Source organism: Haliotis asinina, chromosome 1 (genome assembly GCF_037392515.1).
Source record: "Haliotis asinina isolate JCU_RB_2024 chromosome 1, JCU_Hal_asi_v2, whole genome shotgun sequence".
Taxonomy (NCBI): Eukaryota; Metazoa; Mollusca; class Gastropoda; order Lepetellida; family Haliotidae; genus Haliotis; species Haliotis asinina.
Window position 1 is genome coordinate 82506827 of NC_090280.1, and position 19827 is coordinate 82526653.

General features: G+C 42.0%; 3 protein-coding genes across 3 annotated transcripts; 1 reads left to right on the forward strand and 2 right to left on the reverse strand.

The window, feature by feature from the left end:
* Positions 1-5274: 5274 nt before the first annotated feature.
* Positions 5275-7368, reverse strand: LOC137283488 (protein unc-93 homolog A-like). The gene has a single exon (XM_067815016.1). It carries the CDS (start codon positions 6936-6938, stop codon positions 5289-5291), a length of 1650 nt encoding a protein of 549 aa, XP_067671117.1. The 5' UTR covers positions 6939-7368; the 3' UTR covers positions 5275-5288.
* On the forward strand, positions 6735-13687 carry LOC137283496 (protein unc-93 homolog A-like). The gene is made up of 2 exons (XM_067815029.1): positions 6735-6893; positions 11795-13687. Exon 2 carries the CDS (start codon positions 12047-12049, stop codon positions 13310-13312), a length of 1266 nt encoding a protein of 421 aa, XP_067671130.1. The 5' UTR covers positions 6735-6893; positions 11795-12046; the 3' UTR covers positions 13313-13687.
* A 2386-nt stretch (positions 13688-16073) lies between these two features.
* On the reverse strand, positions 16074-17045 carry LOC137283504 (protein unc-93 homolog A-like). Its single transcript, XM_067815042.1, has one exon. It carries the CDS (start codon positions 17040-17042, stop codon positions 16074-16076), a length of 969 nt encoding a protein of 322 aa, XP_067671143.1. The 5' UTR covers positions 17043-17045.
* Between the last annotated feature and the right edge of the window lie 2782 nt (positions 17046-19827).

Genomic DNA, 19827 nt, shown 5'->3' on the forward strand with positions numbered 1-19827 from the left:
TCGATTTATACTGTGCCAAATCCATACCTTCAGCATGCTCATAGCACAGACAGTTCAAAATTACTCGGATAACACAAGCTGCCCGTGAGGCACTAGAAGATAATAGTCAAATGACTTATCCCACCTGGTACCCATTTTCTGCTGGATGAGCCAAGGTAATTTTGAAAATACTTACTTGCCTACATTGAGACCAAATGTATCACATGTGCTTCTCTGTGGGGCGGGCAGAAGTCCTTGGACGTATCACAAGTGAAGCCTCCAAACAGATCATCCATCGAAAAGTCACCTATCAAAGGACTGCTCCCAACCTCGCTTGATCTAAACTGAGTTGTGACCTTAGCTCTATGCACAGGACCTCACCCCACCAGAGTACTCTAAAGCACTATAGTAGACTGTGTATTTGTTCACAATAGTTAGGCTTATGTGAAGAACTTCTCAAAGACTATCACATGGATGTGGACCTTACTTATATGAGGGCCAGGTTCAGAAGCGGTCTTCAGCATGTCATGCTTTGGCGACAAACAGGACAGGGCCGTCAGGCTCGCTGACTTGATTGACAATGTCATCGCATCCTAGTTAGGTACATCGATGCACATGATGTTAATCACTGGATTGTTTGGTCCAGACGTAATTGTTTATAGACCCCTGCCACACTGCTGGAAGATTGAGTTAGCAATAATCAACCAACAAACAAACAGTTGACAAAACAGTTTGGAGAGTAAGGTCTCTCAGTTGTATGATATGCCAGAATCCATGGAAGTACTCGGAAAAACGTTCGGATTTATTGATAATTTCTATGTGTAACTCTTGGATATATTTACGCGTTTCACGCTTAATTCAACACTAAGCAGCACAAGACTTTTCTGACAGGTATCTGGGATGTGTCCCGACAGGTGAGGTGAAATGGGGTTTAATGTACTGAAGAATAGTTTATTCTTATGACAACATGTATGTATGTGTATCTGTGGCTGCTTGTACTAGCCCAGACTTAACCTGGGTTTATAGTGCAAGCTCACTGAGATACCATGCCTCAGTTAAGCATGAATACCCCACACAGACACATTACAGTGACTTCGAGCCGACAAGTCCTTGTTTTACTCAATAAACCAAATGACAGACAGGTAACAAGTACCATATTTTAACGTCTGTTGGTATGACGCGGCTTGGTTTCTGAGTATGAAGGTATCCGGCAGGTTACCTTGAATAAAGAGGAAATCTTCCCTTTTCGTTGTGTTATATCGTATTCAGTGCTACACATCGAATAGAATCATCACCGACATGACACGATACAACAGAATGTAAGACATCACAGGCAGTGAACCTGCTCCACTGAAAAATCCGACTTCCCAACCTTGATTAAGCTGTACATGAAGGATACGTTTGATATACGATTTTATTGTGTTGAATGGAATAAAACTCCAATATGGAACATTACAGTATTGGACTCGTCCGAGCGACGAAAATACGGTCCTTATAGTTTCGAACTCGTCCTTCCGACAGGAAACGTGGAACCAAATGGATCTGTTGCATGGTCCCACCTCCTTCTTTAAAGAATTACTAGGCATCCATAATGTTTTGTCTTGTACTTGAATACCAGCCTCTATATGCCTCTGAAGAATGTCAACGTAACCTTGGTTCATAGAGTTGTTTCATTTGTTTCCGCTTCTGTTTTACGTTTCTGGTTTTGTATGAATCTATTTTCTACAAAGTAATACAACAACATGGATATAGACAGAAAGACCATGGCTATGATAAGTTTGATATACACACATATCAGACTACTGTAGATATATGTGATTGTGAACGTTATTGATTTGAAACATTCTTTCACTGAAAATACTGCCCTAGCTTTGCTGGGAAAATGTTCACCGAGCATAGCTGAATTTTGAGTTTTCCATAAACCCTCACAAACACCCCAAAACGTTGCTACAAGGTAAATGTAAAGATGGTCGTTTGGGGATGGGACCCAATTGTACATGCATACGAGCAACGTCATTTGTAAAATGGCGGCAATCGTGAAAATGACGTAACGTTTGGTGTATGGAGCCAATCGACTGAAGAGCAGACTAGTGACAGAGGAACCGCCACCAAAAGCAGCCATTACGTACCCAACGTTTTGAATACCGATTGGACAACTGACAAACGACTTTGTGAACTCAGCTGAACAGAATTCCTCGGCGATGGCAAAATAACATTGTAGAGGGACGAGGTATTTTAGGTCAGTTTTTATCAGGACTAAGAACCAGGAAAGGAGAGATTCTTTGATGGAAGCTCTGGACACGGCTGCATTCCTTGGAATTGGAGATAAACATATCACAAGTGTGCACAATCCAGTTATTTCTAGTCCAAGAAATATACTGAAAAGTATATACACAGTCGTGTGTTCAGGATCTGCAATGAGGTCCTCATCTTCATCCCGCGGACAATCGTTGCTGCCACAGTACATGGTTTCGTTGACCACGGTAACATTGTATTGGCCTTGATATAACACTGCTGATGATATAAGGTTTCCAATGATGCTGCTTAAATTTAAAATGGCATAATATATACCGTTCAGTCTGCTAAGAGTAGCATAAACATGTATCCCGGTCCTTTGAGAGAAGGAGAAAGCGCACGTAGTCATGTAAATACCTTGTGATGCCCAGAATGGCCCTGCTAGAGCACCGACTAGGAGAGTGCTAGGAAACAGTGTAGCGAAACGTGGGTAGAAGTTGGCGGCTATGTAGATGAGGTGCGTGGCGAAGGAAGCTATTAGCACTGGTTTCGGACCGAGAATAGTGATAATCATAGGACTCATGATACAGGACACAATTGATGCTGCGAATAAACAGCTGAGTGAGAACACACCGAGTCCTCCCTCGTCGTTGAGACTTCCTTGTAGGTTATTTATAGACATGTAGGACGAGAACAAGCACAGGAACGACACTGCCAGTGCGACGACATTGCGAGTCTCCTTCCCCCACACGGGCGATTGAGGAGGTTCAGTGTCCTGTGTGTCTCCGTTAGGGACGAAATCAGGTGGATTGTCATCTCTCAGCATAGAACTGCCATCCGTGCTTGAGTCACCGACCTCTCCATTCTGTAGAACCAGTGGTTTCCCAGCCCTGTTTTCAGATATCTGTTTCATTATGTCCCTTTCGCTATGTTGTAGGAAAGGCCAGGCCACGAACTGAAACACCTAAAATCTCCAAACAGCTAGGTGACTTTAAAACCTGTGTTGTCGAATCTTTACGCATGCGTGTACGTGGGAAATCAATGTCTGTTATCGTGACGTGTTTTGGGAGGAAAGGCGGATTGCCTCGATGTCGGAAACCGTTACAAATCAGGTGCATGTGTAATGTTGACCTGACCTGACAAGGCCGAGATTAAGTGTGCTGGTGTTTACGTATGTGAGTTAACGCGACAAAACTGTTTGAGTCTCGTTCCTGCAAGTTGCCCGGATTTAATCAAGTGATGAATTAAAGGAAGGGTACATTTTGATCTGATTTACGTCATACTGTAGTTTATAGTCGTATCTACCGCCCAACATCTAGTCACTGAAATGAGCTTATACCGAAGAAAAACTATATAATTTCCTAATGTCATATGATATGTAGGAAAAGGAAGCCCGTAGGTTTTCTGACTAATTTGTGGAATCTGCCGGTGCCACATATTCTAGACTTTCTTGGATATATGTATTTCAGGTTTATGCCTGACTAACGTCTCGACAGAGGACACACGACATTAGCTTCACATTGTATGTTTTGCTCTTCTGCCACGACAGAGATAATGACCATGGACAGAATAAATTCATCTGTATTTAGGTATAAACGTCCCTGGGTACGTTTTTCCATCAAGCTTATCAACATAAGACGACAAATGTTTGAGACTGAGGCTTCGTGTGTTTGCACAACCTATTTCTGCGGATGGTCACGATGACAGTCAATGTACACACGGAGGGCAGACTAGACTAACACTTAGTCTCTGAATGTATAATTTTGATTGTAACAAACAAACCAGTTTAAACCGAAAATGAGCACAAGGCCGACCACATATTCAGGGAAATCTGGACTTGCTGTATTTAGAGCCTTAGAACAGCTGGGAGTGCTATGCTGTAGGGTAAATAATATGGTTCAGGGACTGTGAAACATGCAGACTATAAGGGCAACCACGCTGAATCGATTGTTGCTAAATTGTCTGACTGTGATATTCCTGCTTAGCTAAGGCATGAAATGCCTGTGAGCTAGCTCTATAAAACCAGTTAAAGGTCAGCCTAGTACAAGCAGACACACATACGCACGCATTACTCTGTCTCGCAGTCCCTGTACCCCATTACTTTCCCTTCAGCCAAGTCCTCTCTGTAATCCCAAAACCCTAAATGAAGCAAATCTAGAATTCCCAGGTTTTGAATCTCTGGTCAACCTGGGACCCTTTTCAATTTATATGGGTTTGTTTGTTACTATCAGAATAAAATTATTAAATCTATTCCGAGATTAAGCGTTAGTCTAACGCACACATGCACGTCGGTATATGAGCGAAACATTCTTAAGTGCGACATTAAGCCCCATTTTACCTCCCCTCACCTTACGTCACGGGTGACTGGTTTGACATAGTCTGTGCTGTAACATTAGTTACACAGATAACGTTACTGTGGATAACAGTTTCGGCTACGTCCCAAGATTATTATCATATTTTTGGCACATTGTTTCAAATGTATTGTCTCTTTCGCTTGATTTAACAGTCAGTGCACGTTTGAAACGGAACATGTTTGACGGGGGACTGCTTTAAACTGGGTGTTCGTTAACTTAGTTTTACAGTTACATAATTTTCAAACAAATATTTAGGGCGGTGGAGTAGCCTAGTGGTTGGAGCGTTCGGTCGTCACACCGAAGTCCCAGGTGCGATTTTCCACATGGGTGTAATAATGTAATGTATGTATAACTGTGACACATTCTAACACTTTTAATTATCTTTTCACAACTTAAGGTGGATCTTCAAAACACATATACCAAAATGAATTGCTACAGATACCTGGAGTGGGTGAGTTTGGATCTACGCCGCCTTAAGCAATACATAAACAATATCAAGACAGACGACATCAGAAATGAACTTGATGCATTGTAACCATTAGGGGAAACGAACCCGGATTTTGGCGTGACGAGCGAACGCTGTAACTACTTGGCTACTCCATCCTCAGCAGCAGAAACACTACATGAACTTGAATATAATTACCATTACACCCACAAGTCCATAGAAACTGTTACAAGGGAAATTGAACTAACACAGTAATTGAACACAATATGTAAAATTTAATCAGTTTCCGTTATTTCAGTGGTTTTATCGTTTTTCAGATATTTCTGTTTGCGAATAAAACGAACCTCAACAAAATAGTATAAAAGTAAGCCTACTGATAAAAAACATATAGTTATAATTACTTTTGTGTACACACACACTACACTACTGTAACCAATTGCCGCTGTGAAGGCGATAGATTTGAACCCCTCCGACACAGCGAAGACTGAATTCAGGTACCTAGGGAAATGTTCTCCTAGCAGTGCATTGATCTGTGTCTTCCACACCCCGTCACCCAGCCCCCAGGCAGCAAGTAAAGCATATATGATGGCTGTGTCCTTTTCTGTAGGCACCCAGTGGCACATCCAGATGAATATTGCCAGCTGTTCCATTCCGGCCACACCACAAAGTATATGTCGCTTCGTGTACTTAGTGACCCTACTGAGCACAAAGCTGGATAGTGATGTACTGATTCCATAAACCATCATCACGTAACCTACGTTTTCTATTCCGATAGGACAACTTATATAGGATTTAGTCACCTCTACAAAACATACCTCTTCGGCAATGGACAGGTAGCAGGTAAATGGGATTAAATATTTCATGTCTGTTTTCTGTAATACTTTGAACCAGGACAAAAATGAATCTTTCGCCGATATATCTCCCCTTTGGAATTGGGACTCGATGGGAGAGAGAAACATGATTACTATTCCGATCCCTGTTGCTACAAAAACAAGGAATATGCTCAGCAGGATGTACACAATGTAGAGTTCTGGGTCAGCGATTTTGTCTTGTGTTTCTGAATCTGGGCAGTCGTTTACTCCACAGAAGTCTGACGTATTTCCCGACGTTACGTTGTATTCGCTTTGATAGAGGACAAACGACGACACAAGGTTTCCGATAATGTTTGACAGGTCAAACACAGCCCAGAAAATCCCGTTAAACCTGCTGAGCGAGGCGTACATTTGGGTCCCAGTTCGCTGTGAGTAGGACACCGCACACACTGTCATGTAAATCCCTTGGCAAGACCACAATGGCCCCGTGACAATCCCGATGATGACAGAGGACGGAATGAGGGTTGCGAAGGAGGGGTAGAAGTTGGACGCCGTGTAGATGAGGTGGCCGATGAAGGAGTACAAAATCACTCTCTTGACACCAAGCTGTGTCACTATCAGCGGGGCCAGGATACCTGACAGTATAGAAGCCCCGTATAGCACCCCCAGTGATATGACTCCCAAACTTTCTTCGTCATTGAGACTTCCTTGCAAGTTCTGTATAGCCATGTACGATGTAAATACCGACAAAAACGAAATCGATAAAAATACTGCATTCTTTGTCTCGTTCCCCGCGACGGCAGATTGCTTGATCTTAACTTTCACAGTGTCGCTGCCGGATAGTAAGGTGGGTCCTCTATTTTCGATTTCCTTTACATGTGAAACAATGTCTTCTGGATCTCCAGCAATAAGTGCTGCGTTTACCTTGTCGTGGTGATTGTCGACTCTATCCTCTCTGTCAGAATTTGCAAGGTCACCATCTCCCTGAGAAGCGGGTGAGACAGTTGAGTGTGAACACAGCGAGTCCTCCCTCGGTGGCTGGCCGTCCGATCCGTCTTCTTCCATGCTGTGGGTTTTGCAGGCGCTAGACGACCCTTCTCTTGTTATCGACATAGAGAAACACGTGGTTCGGTGTAAGAGGTACGTAGTTGAGATGTATAGGTCTTGTGGTTACATTGGCACGGTATCGCGGCATAAATGTTGGTCAAGGCTTCGAGTTCCAGATAGATAGCCAGTTTTGTGGCATGATCTGCCGGTCTCTCACATTGCGTAAAAGGATGTCCCTAACATCTCGTAAAATTTTCACGAAGAGCATCGCGTTGTTGAGCCACCTGTCGGCCACAACTTGTCAGCTTACACCAGCAGCACGTTACACGTACCATGTGTACACCACGGCTACTTTCACGTCCACATTGCACAAAATACTGCTGGCGTTCTCACTGAGGCGAACAGCAAACTATATGCATGAGCGTTGTGTCCCGCAATTTCAATACTGGTGACTGAATATTTCCAAGGCACATCACGCCGTTGTAACGCCGTCTACAGAAGTGAAACATATGGCTTGTTTGTGACACGAATATGCGGTCGATGTTACAGTGGTGGTTTGTTTCCGTGTAGACAGGACACTGGATAGATGAGCACAAGAAATAATCCCTTAATTGTAGGCTCTGTAAATATGCCTCGCCCCTGTTGCACAATCTGCTCACCCATGGACTTAGTGGTGGTGAAGAAGGCACGTTGGAGCCCACTTAGTCCAGCATATAACTAGACGACTTCGCACTATACCAAGGATTGCGATGTAGGCCTTGGCTGGATTACGAGTTTATTCATATTATAACAGTGTTAATTTTTACCTATTTTTCTTCAAGTTTGATCAAAATTAAAAACTATTCTACAATTTATATTTAACTCAAATTTGCTCTAATAGCTGCTTGCGTACAGATAGTTAGCGTAACATTACTTTTCGCCTCAGGAGGCAAGCCGTCACAACTGGTCGAGCGACACCAGGTGTAATTAAATGTTAGATCACCTTGCATCCCAGACCAGGTACAGGGTTTTGTCAACCTACGGGTCCTGACAGAATAGTTACGGCTGACCAACTTCAGTATAATCTGACAAAGAAACCGGCACAAACCGTGATACTTGAAAGGCACTCATAGACCTTGATTATCTAAGTTTCATTATTTCAGCCATCAGCGGTAACTTCGAACGTCTAAAACCTTGCATAACATGACCAGCATTTTATTGCATGTAGTGTCGCCTGACCGGTTGTGATTGTATGTAGCATCGCTTGACCAATTGCGACAACTTGTATCCTGAGGTAATAAGTGATAATATGCCAGCTGCCAGCTACCAGCTACCAGCTGCAAGTAGACTTAGTAAACAAAAGTCAAATATACATTGTAGAATATTTTTCGCATTTTAGTAATGACTAGAAGTAAATTATGACAATTTTGACCCTGTTATAATATGAACTAGAGCCCACGTTGATAAATATACTCGCTTCTGGTTGTTTCATGGGGGTTAACGAGTTCATGCCAAAATGATTAATTCGAGTCAGCTATTGTCCGGATACACATGTAATTCTAAAGACAAATTGCTGTAAAACCAAGACACGTGTGTCATAAATGCAGTTATTTATATCCGTAATATGATAAAATTAGTAATCCCCCTCACCATTGCAATGTATATTGACATTGCATGTCGTATCCGTATCACTTTCACAAGGAACGGTTATTTTTTGCCATGCATATAGCCGTGATCGAATACACCACTGACTCTAGGGACCGTTCATTATTTATGGCTAGGAGGGGTGGTGATGATTTTAAAGTACGGATTGTCCATGTGATGTTTGGTCGTTTGAAGAGCAGCTCTTATAATACGCCAATTGGATAACCTGGAGCTCCGCTCACCTCATTTATTGTCTGAACCAGCCGCTCACTGCCGTCTTTGTGTTGTTTGAGCATGTTGTGTTCACGCAGATTTATTGTTTAAAAAGTTCCAGAACAATGAAGGTAATGCTCGGCTTGTTTACCTGGAGTAATAATTCATCAGTCGCCTGTCGAGATAGACGCGCTGACAAATGTACAAAAATACGACCATCTTCAGTAATTATTATAACAATTTTGTTAGCAGCTGTCGACTGCGGAGTAGACACATGATTAACGAGAAAACATTTGATGCGAGCGGTCAACACGGCGGCAACGCAGAATCGTTACAATAGCGGGACGGTGGGGTTAATATACAAGTCAAAGCGTTCCCTCGACACGCCGAAGGTTCGATTCCCCACATGGGTACAATATGCGAAGCTTATTTCTGGTGTCCCCGACATGATATTGCTCGAGCATTGCTAGTAGCGGCGTCAAACTATACTTACTCACACACTCTTAACAGTAGCAGTCAGGTTTAATAAACATTAATTTGCCCAATACAGGTATGTCTAAACGTATGTAAAGGGAACAATAATGAAATCACTGTTTTACGAACACACCTGTTTTGGACGCATATGCAATCACGCCCTTTACTTACTGAATCTGATCAACTGTAAGCTGGGGTAAATCTGATAAGCAGCCTATTCAGACCACATGCGGTTACCTCCCGTTCTATGTTTATTAACGCTAAGGGAATTTGTGCGGTGGTCAGGTCTCATCTAGTCTGGCGTATAGACCCTGAAGTATATATCTCCAAGAAAGCCCACGCAAGTCTAGAAAATGTGGCAAGTCTAGATTTCCAAAGCATTCTGAAAATGAAGAAAGTCTCAGGGCTCCATTTCATTAGATTATTTTTGTTCACTATGAACGTTTTTTCAGTAAAATATGTTCATTTCAGAGACTAGCTGTTAGTCTAGGTCTCATCTTCTGCCCCTTGGAATATTGCTGAGTGCGGCGTAAAACTAAACTCACTCTTCCCGCTTAGAGATCCTTGAAAATGTACGATAGACTAGAGGAAATAACAAAGAACATTTACGATATTTTCGAATGCAGGCCGCCTCCGTGGCCATAGTTACTGGAGCGTCTGCCCGCAGAGCGGAAGATCGCGGGCTCACACCAGGAAAGATTAAAAAGGGTACTTGTTGGTCCCTGTCTGGCACCTGTAATGGGTACAACAAGGACGGGTCGGCTTGGAGTCAGTGTAATGTGTCTCAGTGGGCTATTCACCCTTAACTGCAGCATGGTGTATCTTATCAGGCTAGCGCCAGTACTAAATCTGGGTTACTATGAGCAGCCACATTAGAATACGCATGCACATCGCCATATGAGCGATATATTCTTTGCTGGAATATTGCAAAAGAGAATGCTCATACAAGCTTAACCGGTATATAACTGGAGTACAAAACCTCGTGCATTAACCCCGAGTCATACCATGGGCAGAGCACCATCTGTTTCCCCTTTAGAGATTCATTTATAATGCTCATTGATTATGTGTCACGTCAGTAGATGTAGGGTATTGGTGTATGTTCATTCCCAAGTTGAAACGTGAATGTCTAACAGAAATCGGTTGGCTTACAATTAAACTGTGATTCTAAGAAACCACATTTAAGATCAATGGAAAAAGTGGAACCTTAATTGAACACAAAGGGTTAAGTTTACAATCATCCAAGTTTTTAAGGGATTTAGACTCTGGTTTTCTACAAAATGTAAAATATGTTCACTCAGGTAACAATACTCCATCAATGTCCGGTCTTTTGTTTGCATGGCTGAACTTAGAGGTGTCTAGTCGCTCGACTGCATCTTTGTACTTCTTCATTTTGGCGACACTATTTGACATTGCACTGAAGCATCTTTGCTCGTTTAGTCCTTGATCATCCACCAAGACTGATTTGCAGTCTTTTCTGAATCTCCCTGAGATTCATTCTTTCCTTTTCATCTTGATCACGATGAACATATAACCATTTACACACGTATATCTTTAGAACTTGGGAGAAAATTATTATGCATTTGCCATAACTGAAGGTGTGGAAATGATGATGAAAGCTGCCAGTTCCTACATTCTTATAGCATGTAGGTTTATGTGAGAAATTGAATAACTCACTACTAATAAAGTGAGAGAGCTAAACTCAGTCACTAAGCCTCATGGGTTACATGTCATATTTCGTTGTCTGAGTCAACACGTTACATTTTGTATAAAACCAGGGTGGAACTAGGCATATTCGGAACAACATAGCTTACCCAAATTAATCATTTTGACATGCTGGTATATCCATGAACTATTAGGACGTGAACTCGTTAACCCCCATGGAACAACCTGTGGACTTCCGAACGTCACCTCGACATGAAAGCAACGTGTCTGTTTGACCTCCGTTATTTCCACAGATGGGCAGATTGTGCAACAGGGACGAGGTATATTTGTAGAATTATTAAGGTACTTGTTTCATCTATCCATTGTCTTGTCTACTCGGAAACAAACCACCACAGCAACATCAGTTACATATTCGTGTCACGGGCAAGCTGTAGGTATCGCTCCATCTGTGAACGGCGCTTCAACAACGTGATGCGCCTTGGACATATTCAGCTGACACAAAGCTCATGAATATCGGTTTCTCTTCGCCTCGATGAGAACGCCAGCTGTATATTGTGAAATGTGGACATGAAAGGAGCCGTGTTGTATACACAATGTGACATGTTGCTGGTGTAAGTGGACTGACACGTAGTTCAACAACGCAATGCTCCTCGTGAAAAGTGTACGAGGTGTTTGGTACGTGCTTCTTATGCAATGTGATGATCACTTACTCATGCCACAAAACCATCTAATCTGGAGCTTGAAGTCTTGACCAACACGTGTGACGCGATACCGTGCTAATGTAACCGCAATACCTATAGCTCTCAACTACGTACCTCTTTCACCGAACCACGCGTTTCTCTGTGTCGATAAGAAGAGAATGGTCGTATAGCGCCTACGTAACCTGCAACATGGAAGAAAACGAAGCTGAAAGCCAACATGGGTCTCCACATGTCGCACCTGCTTTTCAGGGAGATGGTGACTTTTCATATTCTGACAGAGAGGATAAACTCGACAATCACCACAAGGCAAATGAATCACATATTGTTGGAGATCCGGAAGACACAGTTTCACATGTAAAGGAAATCGAAAATAGAGGTCCTACCTTACTATCTGACAGTGACACTGTGAAAGTTGAGATTGAGCAATCTGCCGTCGCGGGGAAGGAGACAAAGAATGCAGTATTTTTATCGATTTCGTTTTTGTCGGTATTTACATCGTACATGGCTATACAGAACTTGCAAGGAAGTCTCAATGACGAAGAAAGTTTGGGCGTCATATCACTTGGCGTGTTATCCGGGGCTGCCATACTGTCAGGTATCCTGGCCCCGCTGATAGTGACACAGCTTGGTGTCAAGAGAGTGATTTTGTACTCCTTCATCGGCCACCTCATCTACACGGCGTCCAACTTCTACCCCTCCTTCGCAACCCTCATTCCGTCCTCTGTCATCATCGGGATTGTCACGGGGCCATTGTGGTCTTGCCAAGGGATTTACATGACAGTGTGTGCGGTGTCCTACTCACGGCGAACTGGGACCCAAATGTACGCCTCACTCAGCAGATTTAACGGGATTTTCTGGGCTGTGTTTGACCTGTCAAACATTATCGGAAACCTTGTATCGTCGTTTGTCCTCTATCAAAGCGAATACAACGTAACGTCGGGAAATACGTCAGACTTCTGTGGAGTAAACGACTGCCCAGATTCAGAAACACAAGATAAAATCGCCGACCCAGAACTCTACATTGTGTACATCCTACTGAGCACATTCCTTGTTTTTGTAGCAACAGGGATCGGAATAGTCATCATGTTTCTCTCTCCCATCGAGTCCCAATTCCAAAGGGGAGATATATCGGTGAAAGATTCATTTTTGTCCTGGTTCAAAGTATTACAGAAAACAGACATGAAATATTTAATCCCATTTACCTGCTACCTGGCCATTGACGAAGAGGTATGCGTTGTAGAGGTGACTAAATCCTATATAAGTTGTCCTATCGGAATAGAAAACGTAGGTTACGTGATGATGGTTTATGGAATCAGTACATCACTATCCAGCTTTGTGCTCAGTAGGGTCACTAAGTACACCAAGCGACATATACTTTGTGGTGTGGCCGGAATGGAACAGCTGGCAATATTCATCTGGATGTGCCACTGGGTGCCTACTGAAAAGGACACAACCATTATATATGCTTTACTTGCTACCTGGGGGCTGGGTGACGGGGTGTGGAAGACACAGATCAATGCAATGCTAGGAGAACATTTCCCTGGGTACCTGAATTCCGTCTTCGCTGTGTCGGAGGGGTTCAAATCTATCGCCTTCACAGCGGCAATTGGTTACAGTAGTGTAGTGTGTGTGTACACAAAAGTAATTATAACTATATGTTTTTTATCAGTAGGCTTACTTTTATACTATTTTGTTGAGGTTCGTTTCATTCGCAAACAGAAATATCTGAAAAACGATAAAGCCACTGAAATGATGGAAACTGATTAAATTTTACGTAATTTGATAAATGACTGCTGGCTTAATGTTCCTTGTAACAGTTTGTATGGACTGGTGAGTGTAATGGTAATGATATTCAAGTTCATGTGTTTCTGCAGCTGGGGTTGGGGTTGAGGTAGCCTTGTGGTTACAGCGTTCGCTCGTCACGCCAAAATCCGGGTTCGTTTCCTCACATGGTTACTATGCATGAAGCTCATTTCTGATGTCGTCTGTCTTGATATTGTTTATGTATTGCTTAAGGCGGCGTAGATCCAAACTCACCCACTCCAGGTATCTGTAGCAATTCATTTTGGTATATGTGTTTTAAAGATCCTCCTTAAGTTGTTTTTTATACAAAACCTCGATTATTAAAAATGTGTTTATTTACGTTTCTTGGTAACATTCTTTCTGTATCTGCTTGTGGGTTTAATGGTGATCATAGTTATAGATCTCACTTCAATCTCGTAAAAGACGCCCAATTCACTTTTTTGTTGGACTGTACTATCACAAAGGCCCTTCATAAATAGACACATGCACAAAAGTTAAGCACACTATTGTCATAGTGTCTTGATTTCACCACTGAAGATAAGATATGCAAACTGTAAATGTTTATGACAGAATTAGCCTTCCATAGATTCTTGAACCTAGGATTGTCAAAATATGACGAGGAAAACATTTTGCACATGCAACTCCATCTCCCTACCATCTGAATCTTGAAAATCAAGTTTCACACACTTTGTGTCACCGGACTGTTGTGAGATTCTCCTTTGACTCTAGCGTTAGAAAATCAGTCATGCTGAGGAGAAAGCTACCGTTGAGAGATGGCAGGTGATAGGCATGACAAATGCTGGCATGTCATGCAAGGCCATTGCAAGGCAAATGGGTCGTCATCACAGCGTAGGCACCCGTTTAGATGCCAAACATAATGAAACCAATGATATCAATGACAGGCATAGTTCGTGTTATGCTAGTTGCCACTGAGTATCCAAAGTAGCAGATCACAAAAATAGTGAGTGGCGCTTAACCTTTGTGCATGCCTATATATATCATTCACACTTCACAATAAACAGGTGATCTGGAAATGAAAACAATATGTCACAGATTCAGCAGTATGCGAGCGGTGAACAGCAGACAACCGAGTTTATAGTGCCATCTGGCAATCGTTATTGAATCTTTAGATTTTAGAAGCATGTTTTAAAATGGTAGACATTAAAATATGCCTGTATAATTGAACAATCGATTTTAATAGTCTTAATAACAGGGGGAACAAACCAATCTCTGCTTTATTTTGCTTACGCAGGATTTCCGAAGGAAAGTCTCTGTATATATCAGCAGGACAAAATCAATTACCCATACTTCACTGTTATACAGGACAACAATTTCAGCAATTGCCTTGAAAATTTTGTAGCAGTCTGTTGGATCTAAATTATCTCCAAACAAGTTAGAAGAGAGAATGCTCTTTGACCCTTTTTGACAAGTTATTCCACACAATGTTTAAATTAAGAATTTTGATGAAACGTAACACCTAAGTAATTGTATCTGTCTAAGAGATTAATATTATGCCAATCTTGGTTTTGTGCCAAATATAAGATTAGTTTCTTCAATGTTGACAGTTAATTTCTTGCCAGTGCTGGAATTTGACAGATAAGGTAGAAGCTCTTGGTGTTTGGCTGGTGAATCAGACAGAGGGCCAGACCATCGACAAACAGTAAATGTTACGTCTTGAACCCAGCTAGTTTTGGGCTATTTCTCCGTTCCCTTCACCAAAAAAAAACCCGATTCAAGATCATTAATAAATTTAACCAACAATGTTGGGGATAGTTTTATCCCTATATTTGATTTAAATGGGCTCGATATTCCCTAGCTAGTTTTAGTGTGTGTATAGGTGTAGGTGAGTGGGGAACACTGGAAAACCTATAACACCCACACATTGTATAAGTAATACAGTATGAGTACACAACGTACACGCATATAACATAAAAACCACACACACACACACACGCACACAAACACATCTGTGTATTCTCACACATACTCGTCCACACTCAGGCACGCACGCATCGTTCCCTTGAAAAGTATTGACTGCTGTTTCTATAGAATCTGTGGTGCAATCTTTGTTTTGTTTGCAAGATCTAAGTGGAAAATCGCTGTAGCGTGAGTATATAATTATAAACAGTTACAAATCTAAGTACCACCCAAAACACTTCTATTTTAAAAATATTTATCATGGTGTCTTTTAAAAGTCTGAATACACCAGATGTTCGCCTACCTTTTCCATGTCAGTTTAGGTTCGTCTCATTATTGATTTGTCTTTTTCGATGAACATCAAGCAAAACCGTTTGGGAATGAGGATTCAAGTCTCATGAGTAATGATCATATTTTTGTGCCATGCCAAAGAATAAAATTCTCCATGGTAAACTGCGTTACCTAAAACAGCTATACCTAAAACAGCTATACCACCATGCCAAACCTAACAATATTTTGCAAACTGAATTTCCATGTATGTAAAAGTGGACAGTGAGTGAGTTAATATTTAACGTCACATCGGCAATGTTTCAGCCATATCGTGACGAGAACACATGTTACAATTATACTGTCATCAAAGAACATTTAAACAACTAGACTGTCACAGTTCGTATTAAAATCTTTCATGTGAAGTTAAAACTAATAGCACAATCTAGACAATACATAATATAAAAATAGGCTATAGACCACCAACAACTGAAGGTAGAACACCTTACTTGGGAAGACAAAACTGACATGGTTACCTTTTTCAGGAATCCGCAGTTTCGAATTTAGCAGCCTCTTCGTTGTCGTCTTCAGGTGTCCTTTTAGGCGATTTTCTCTGATGTCTGACTTCAACCAAAGCATACAGCGTCATTCCCAGGACTAGGAATGTCATTGCGATTATAAGTTTGACAGAGACACACAGCTTAGTACTGTATACAAAGGTACATGTAAGTGCTATAGATTTGAAACCTTCATATACTGCAAATGCCGACTGCTTATTGTCTTGAAATATTTCCCCTAAAACGGAGTTCGTCTGGGTTTTCCATATTCCTTCTGATACTCCCCATACTGAAGCAATAATATATATGAGGTGAATGTTATGGTGAGACGGAACCCAGTGATACAGCCACAACATCAGCGTCATCTGGAGAACAGCAGCGAGACCCAGTAGGGCATATCGCCGTGTATACTGAGCTAATTTGCTGAATAGGAAACTGCTTGCAGCAGAACAAACCCCGTACCCTGTCATTACGTAGCCCACATTTTGTATCCCGAACGGACAACTGACGTACGATTTGGTTAGTTCCGCGAACACCAGAGCCTGCTGTATTGCTGTATATGATAGAAATGGAAGCAGGAACTTGATATCAGTCTTGAGGATGAATCTGAACCAGGACCACAGTGACTTTTTGGTGGTGTTCGTGTTGGCTGTTGACTGATTTTCTATTGGCTGGAGGAATATACCGACAACTCCCAGACCCGTGGCAACACATCCCAGAAACACTCCTAGAAGTATGTAAACCACAGTTGGCTCGGGATCGCTGATAATATCAACTGTTTCTGCTTGTGGACAATCATTAGCTCCACAGAAGGAAGAGGAATTTATGTTCGTGCTGTTATACTGACCTTGATAAAGAACAAGGGATGATAGTGTGTTGCCCACGATATTACAGAGTCCAAACATACCAAAGAAAATCCCGTTAGTTCTGCTGAGAGAGGTGGTTAGTTCCATACTCGTCCGCTCCCCTGCTGAAAAGGCACATGAGGTGAGGTACGTCCCTAGTGATGTCCATAACGGTCCCGTGACTGCTCCGAGAATGATTGATGAAGGAATAAGAGTTGCGAATGAAGGGTAAAAGTTGGACGCAACGTAAATCAAATGTCCCGAGAAAGCAATCATTATGGATCTCTTGACTCCAACAATCGTTATGCACGTGTTAGCATAGATGGCCGACAAAATGGCGGCGCCGTAAATGCAGCTAAGGGAGAGCACTCCCAGTCCCCCTTCATCGTTCAGGCTTCCTTGCAGATTCTGCAACGACAGGTATGACGAGAAGACAAACAGGAATCCTAGTCCAAGGACGATCGTGTTCTTTGTTTCCGTCCCAGACAGTGGCGATGGAGCCTTTTCAGTCCCCGCTTGAGATGCATTGGTTTCATGGTCCATAGTGTTGGCACTAACTATTCCAGTTTCTTGGCGTCACAAACAGTTAACGCATTTGACTTGCCTACAGTAAGCCCAGTGTGTTTTATCAGTCTGACATATCCGACAGTGAGCAATACCCCTTTTCCTACATTGGCGATCACGGATCTTCATGTCCTGATTTTTTTCGGGTAAGCTTTATGAAGGTATGCGTTGTGTTCGGCTCAAAAAGTCACGTGCAGGTCTACGCGACAACTGACCGACTAACTGTATGGCTATAGCTGGTCGACGGTACATCGTTATGACTGATGTCAGTTCTATTTAAATAAAACAGACAATTTTCCCTCTAGGGTTTGCACATCAGATAAGATCACTGGATCAGGTGTCTTGGAATAGGTAGTAAATACATGACAAAACTCACCTCATCTCCATTAGTGACAAACAGACAGGACGCCTGATAACATGTCGCTAGAGAGCGCAGATCACTATTCAGGTATGCCATCATGATTATTTTATATACAAATGTACATATATGTTCTAAAATGGACTGGGGTTGTGGTTTGTGCAACACATTTCGCTCAAAGCAGTACGCACAATTTGTCTGAGCCGTGTAACTGTTGTGAAGAAAACTCAACTATAAAGGCTGCTCACTTGACATGACACTGGGCTTGCAAAATTTAGTATTAGCTTAACATGACACTGGGATTGTGCGTCTCATGTTTCGTGTTTCGTCAAATAATAACTCTTTTGGTATCATGGCTTCCGCTCCACATGGGAGGCAATGTACCTGATAGAGAGTTACTTACTTACTGACCCCAGCTGACCCGAGTCCACCCCGAATCAGAGTCAACATTTCGCAATTTTTCTTTGGACTAAATTGTGCAGAATCGCAAGCCTGACACTGGAAAGTATCAACATAGGCTGATACGCTGCATCCTGATATAAAATTTTCAAGATTGGACCCATGGTGACGAAAAACGTTATTGACTACAGCCTGTTCGTCTCAGCTCGCCGCCATCTTTGATGATATTTATGCCGTTTCGGGATGCTATGGTTGCCGTTTTTGGATGCTGTGAAAGCCGTTTTGTGCATTCGGCGACCGATCTCGGGCGCAGTTGTAGCTGGTACGCGAGTTTTGTTTCCGTTTCAGACGATTAGTTTTCCGTTACAGAGGGTTTCTTTCGGTTTTAGAGGACATTGTGGCAGTTTCTGGTGATTTTTATTCAGTTTTGGTGTATACGAGTTCTGTTTTGGTGTATATGAGTTCAGTTTTAATGATTTGTTCACCGTTTGTATGGTAGGCCTGTTTATATACTCTTTAAAAAAAGTAGGGGAACTGCACTTTCAATGTGCGATTGTCGAAATTGGGAAATATATGGGATTGAATCAATGTTGATACAATAATAATGGATGTTTTGAGAATGCATCAACACATGGATTTCATTCAAAGCAAAGCTGTTCGTTCAGATATCCCCCTTGTTAGGTGACTGTATGACATGAAAAGTTAAGATTTACAGTTTTCAGTCAGCAGTGTGTGATTTGACCCTAAAAGCCCTGACCATGCACAGATGCAAGAAAATTATCTGAAAAAACGGTCTACAGTGATTTTTCGACCTGCCTGAAAAACTTCAAGATTCATAATGACATACCATGCACGTGTAGGAGGCTCCCACGTTGTGCATGTGCTTCTCATGCATTGTGTTTTCGTGTGGTGATAACGTGAAATGATGCTGTATACACAAGGTGAATGTCATTGTAATGTTCCTCAATGGGTTTTCGTTCTACGAGGCTTCAAAGTTCAGGTTCCCCTACTTTATATGAGTGAACATATGTTACGAATGAAAATCCACAGGGTTCCGCCAGTGTTGTATATTTCGTTTTGACACCTGTGTAGGCGTAACGACTCAGATATGCTAATGCCCCTCCCCAAGAAGGCGACAGCCGTATATGCCCCGGTAGATGCATTACCTTTGGGTGAGATAGGGAAATATTTTAAGCTTTTCTCAGCATTTGGTAGCAATTTAACGGTTGGTGGACCTAATATTAGGATCACATGTTTTGTCATTGATAACGGGTATCGTCTCTGATGATATGAGTTGGAATTTTTCTTCAGCTACCCGTGCCTGTTGTAACGGGGATCACTCGATTTCCTGCAAACTAGGAATCGGTAGTGTACCTAGACACATTCAGTCATGCATTGCAGGGCAAGGAGGACTCACAAAGTACGAGAGGAGCCTGAGACTCTAGGGGAATTATATCTCAAGATATGTATTTAAGTATACTTTTAGAGCTTGAATACAATTCTTCGATATTTGTAGAAACAACTTTCTTCATAATGTTTGGGAATACTATTTATGTTTAATAAAGAGAAACA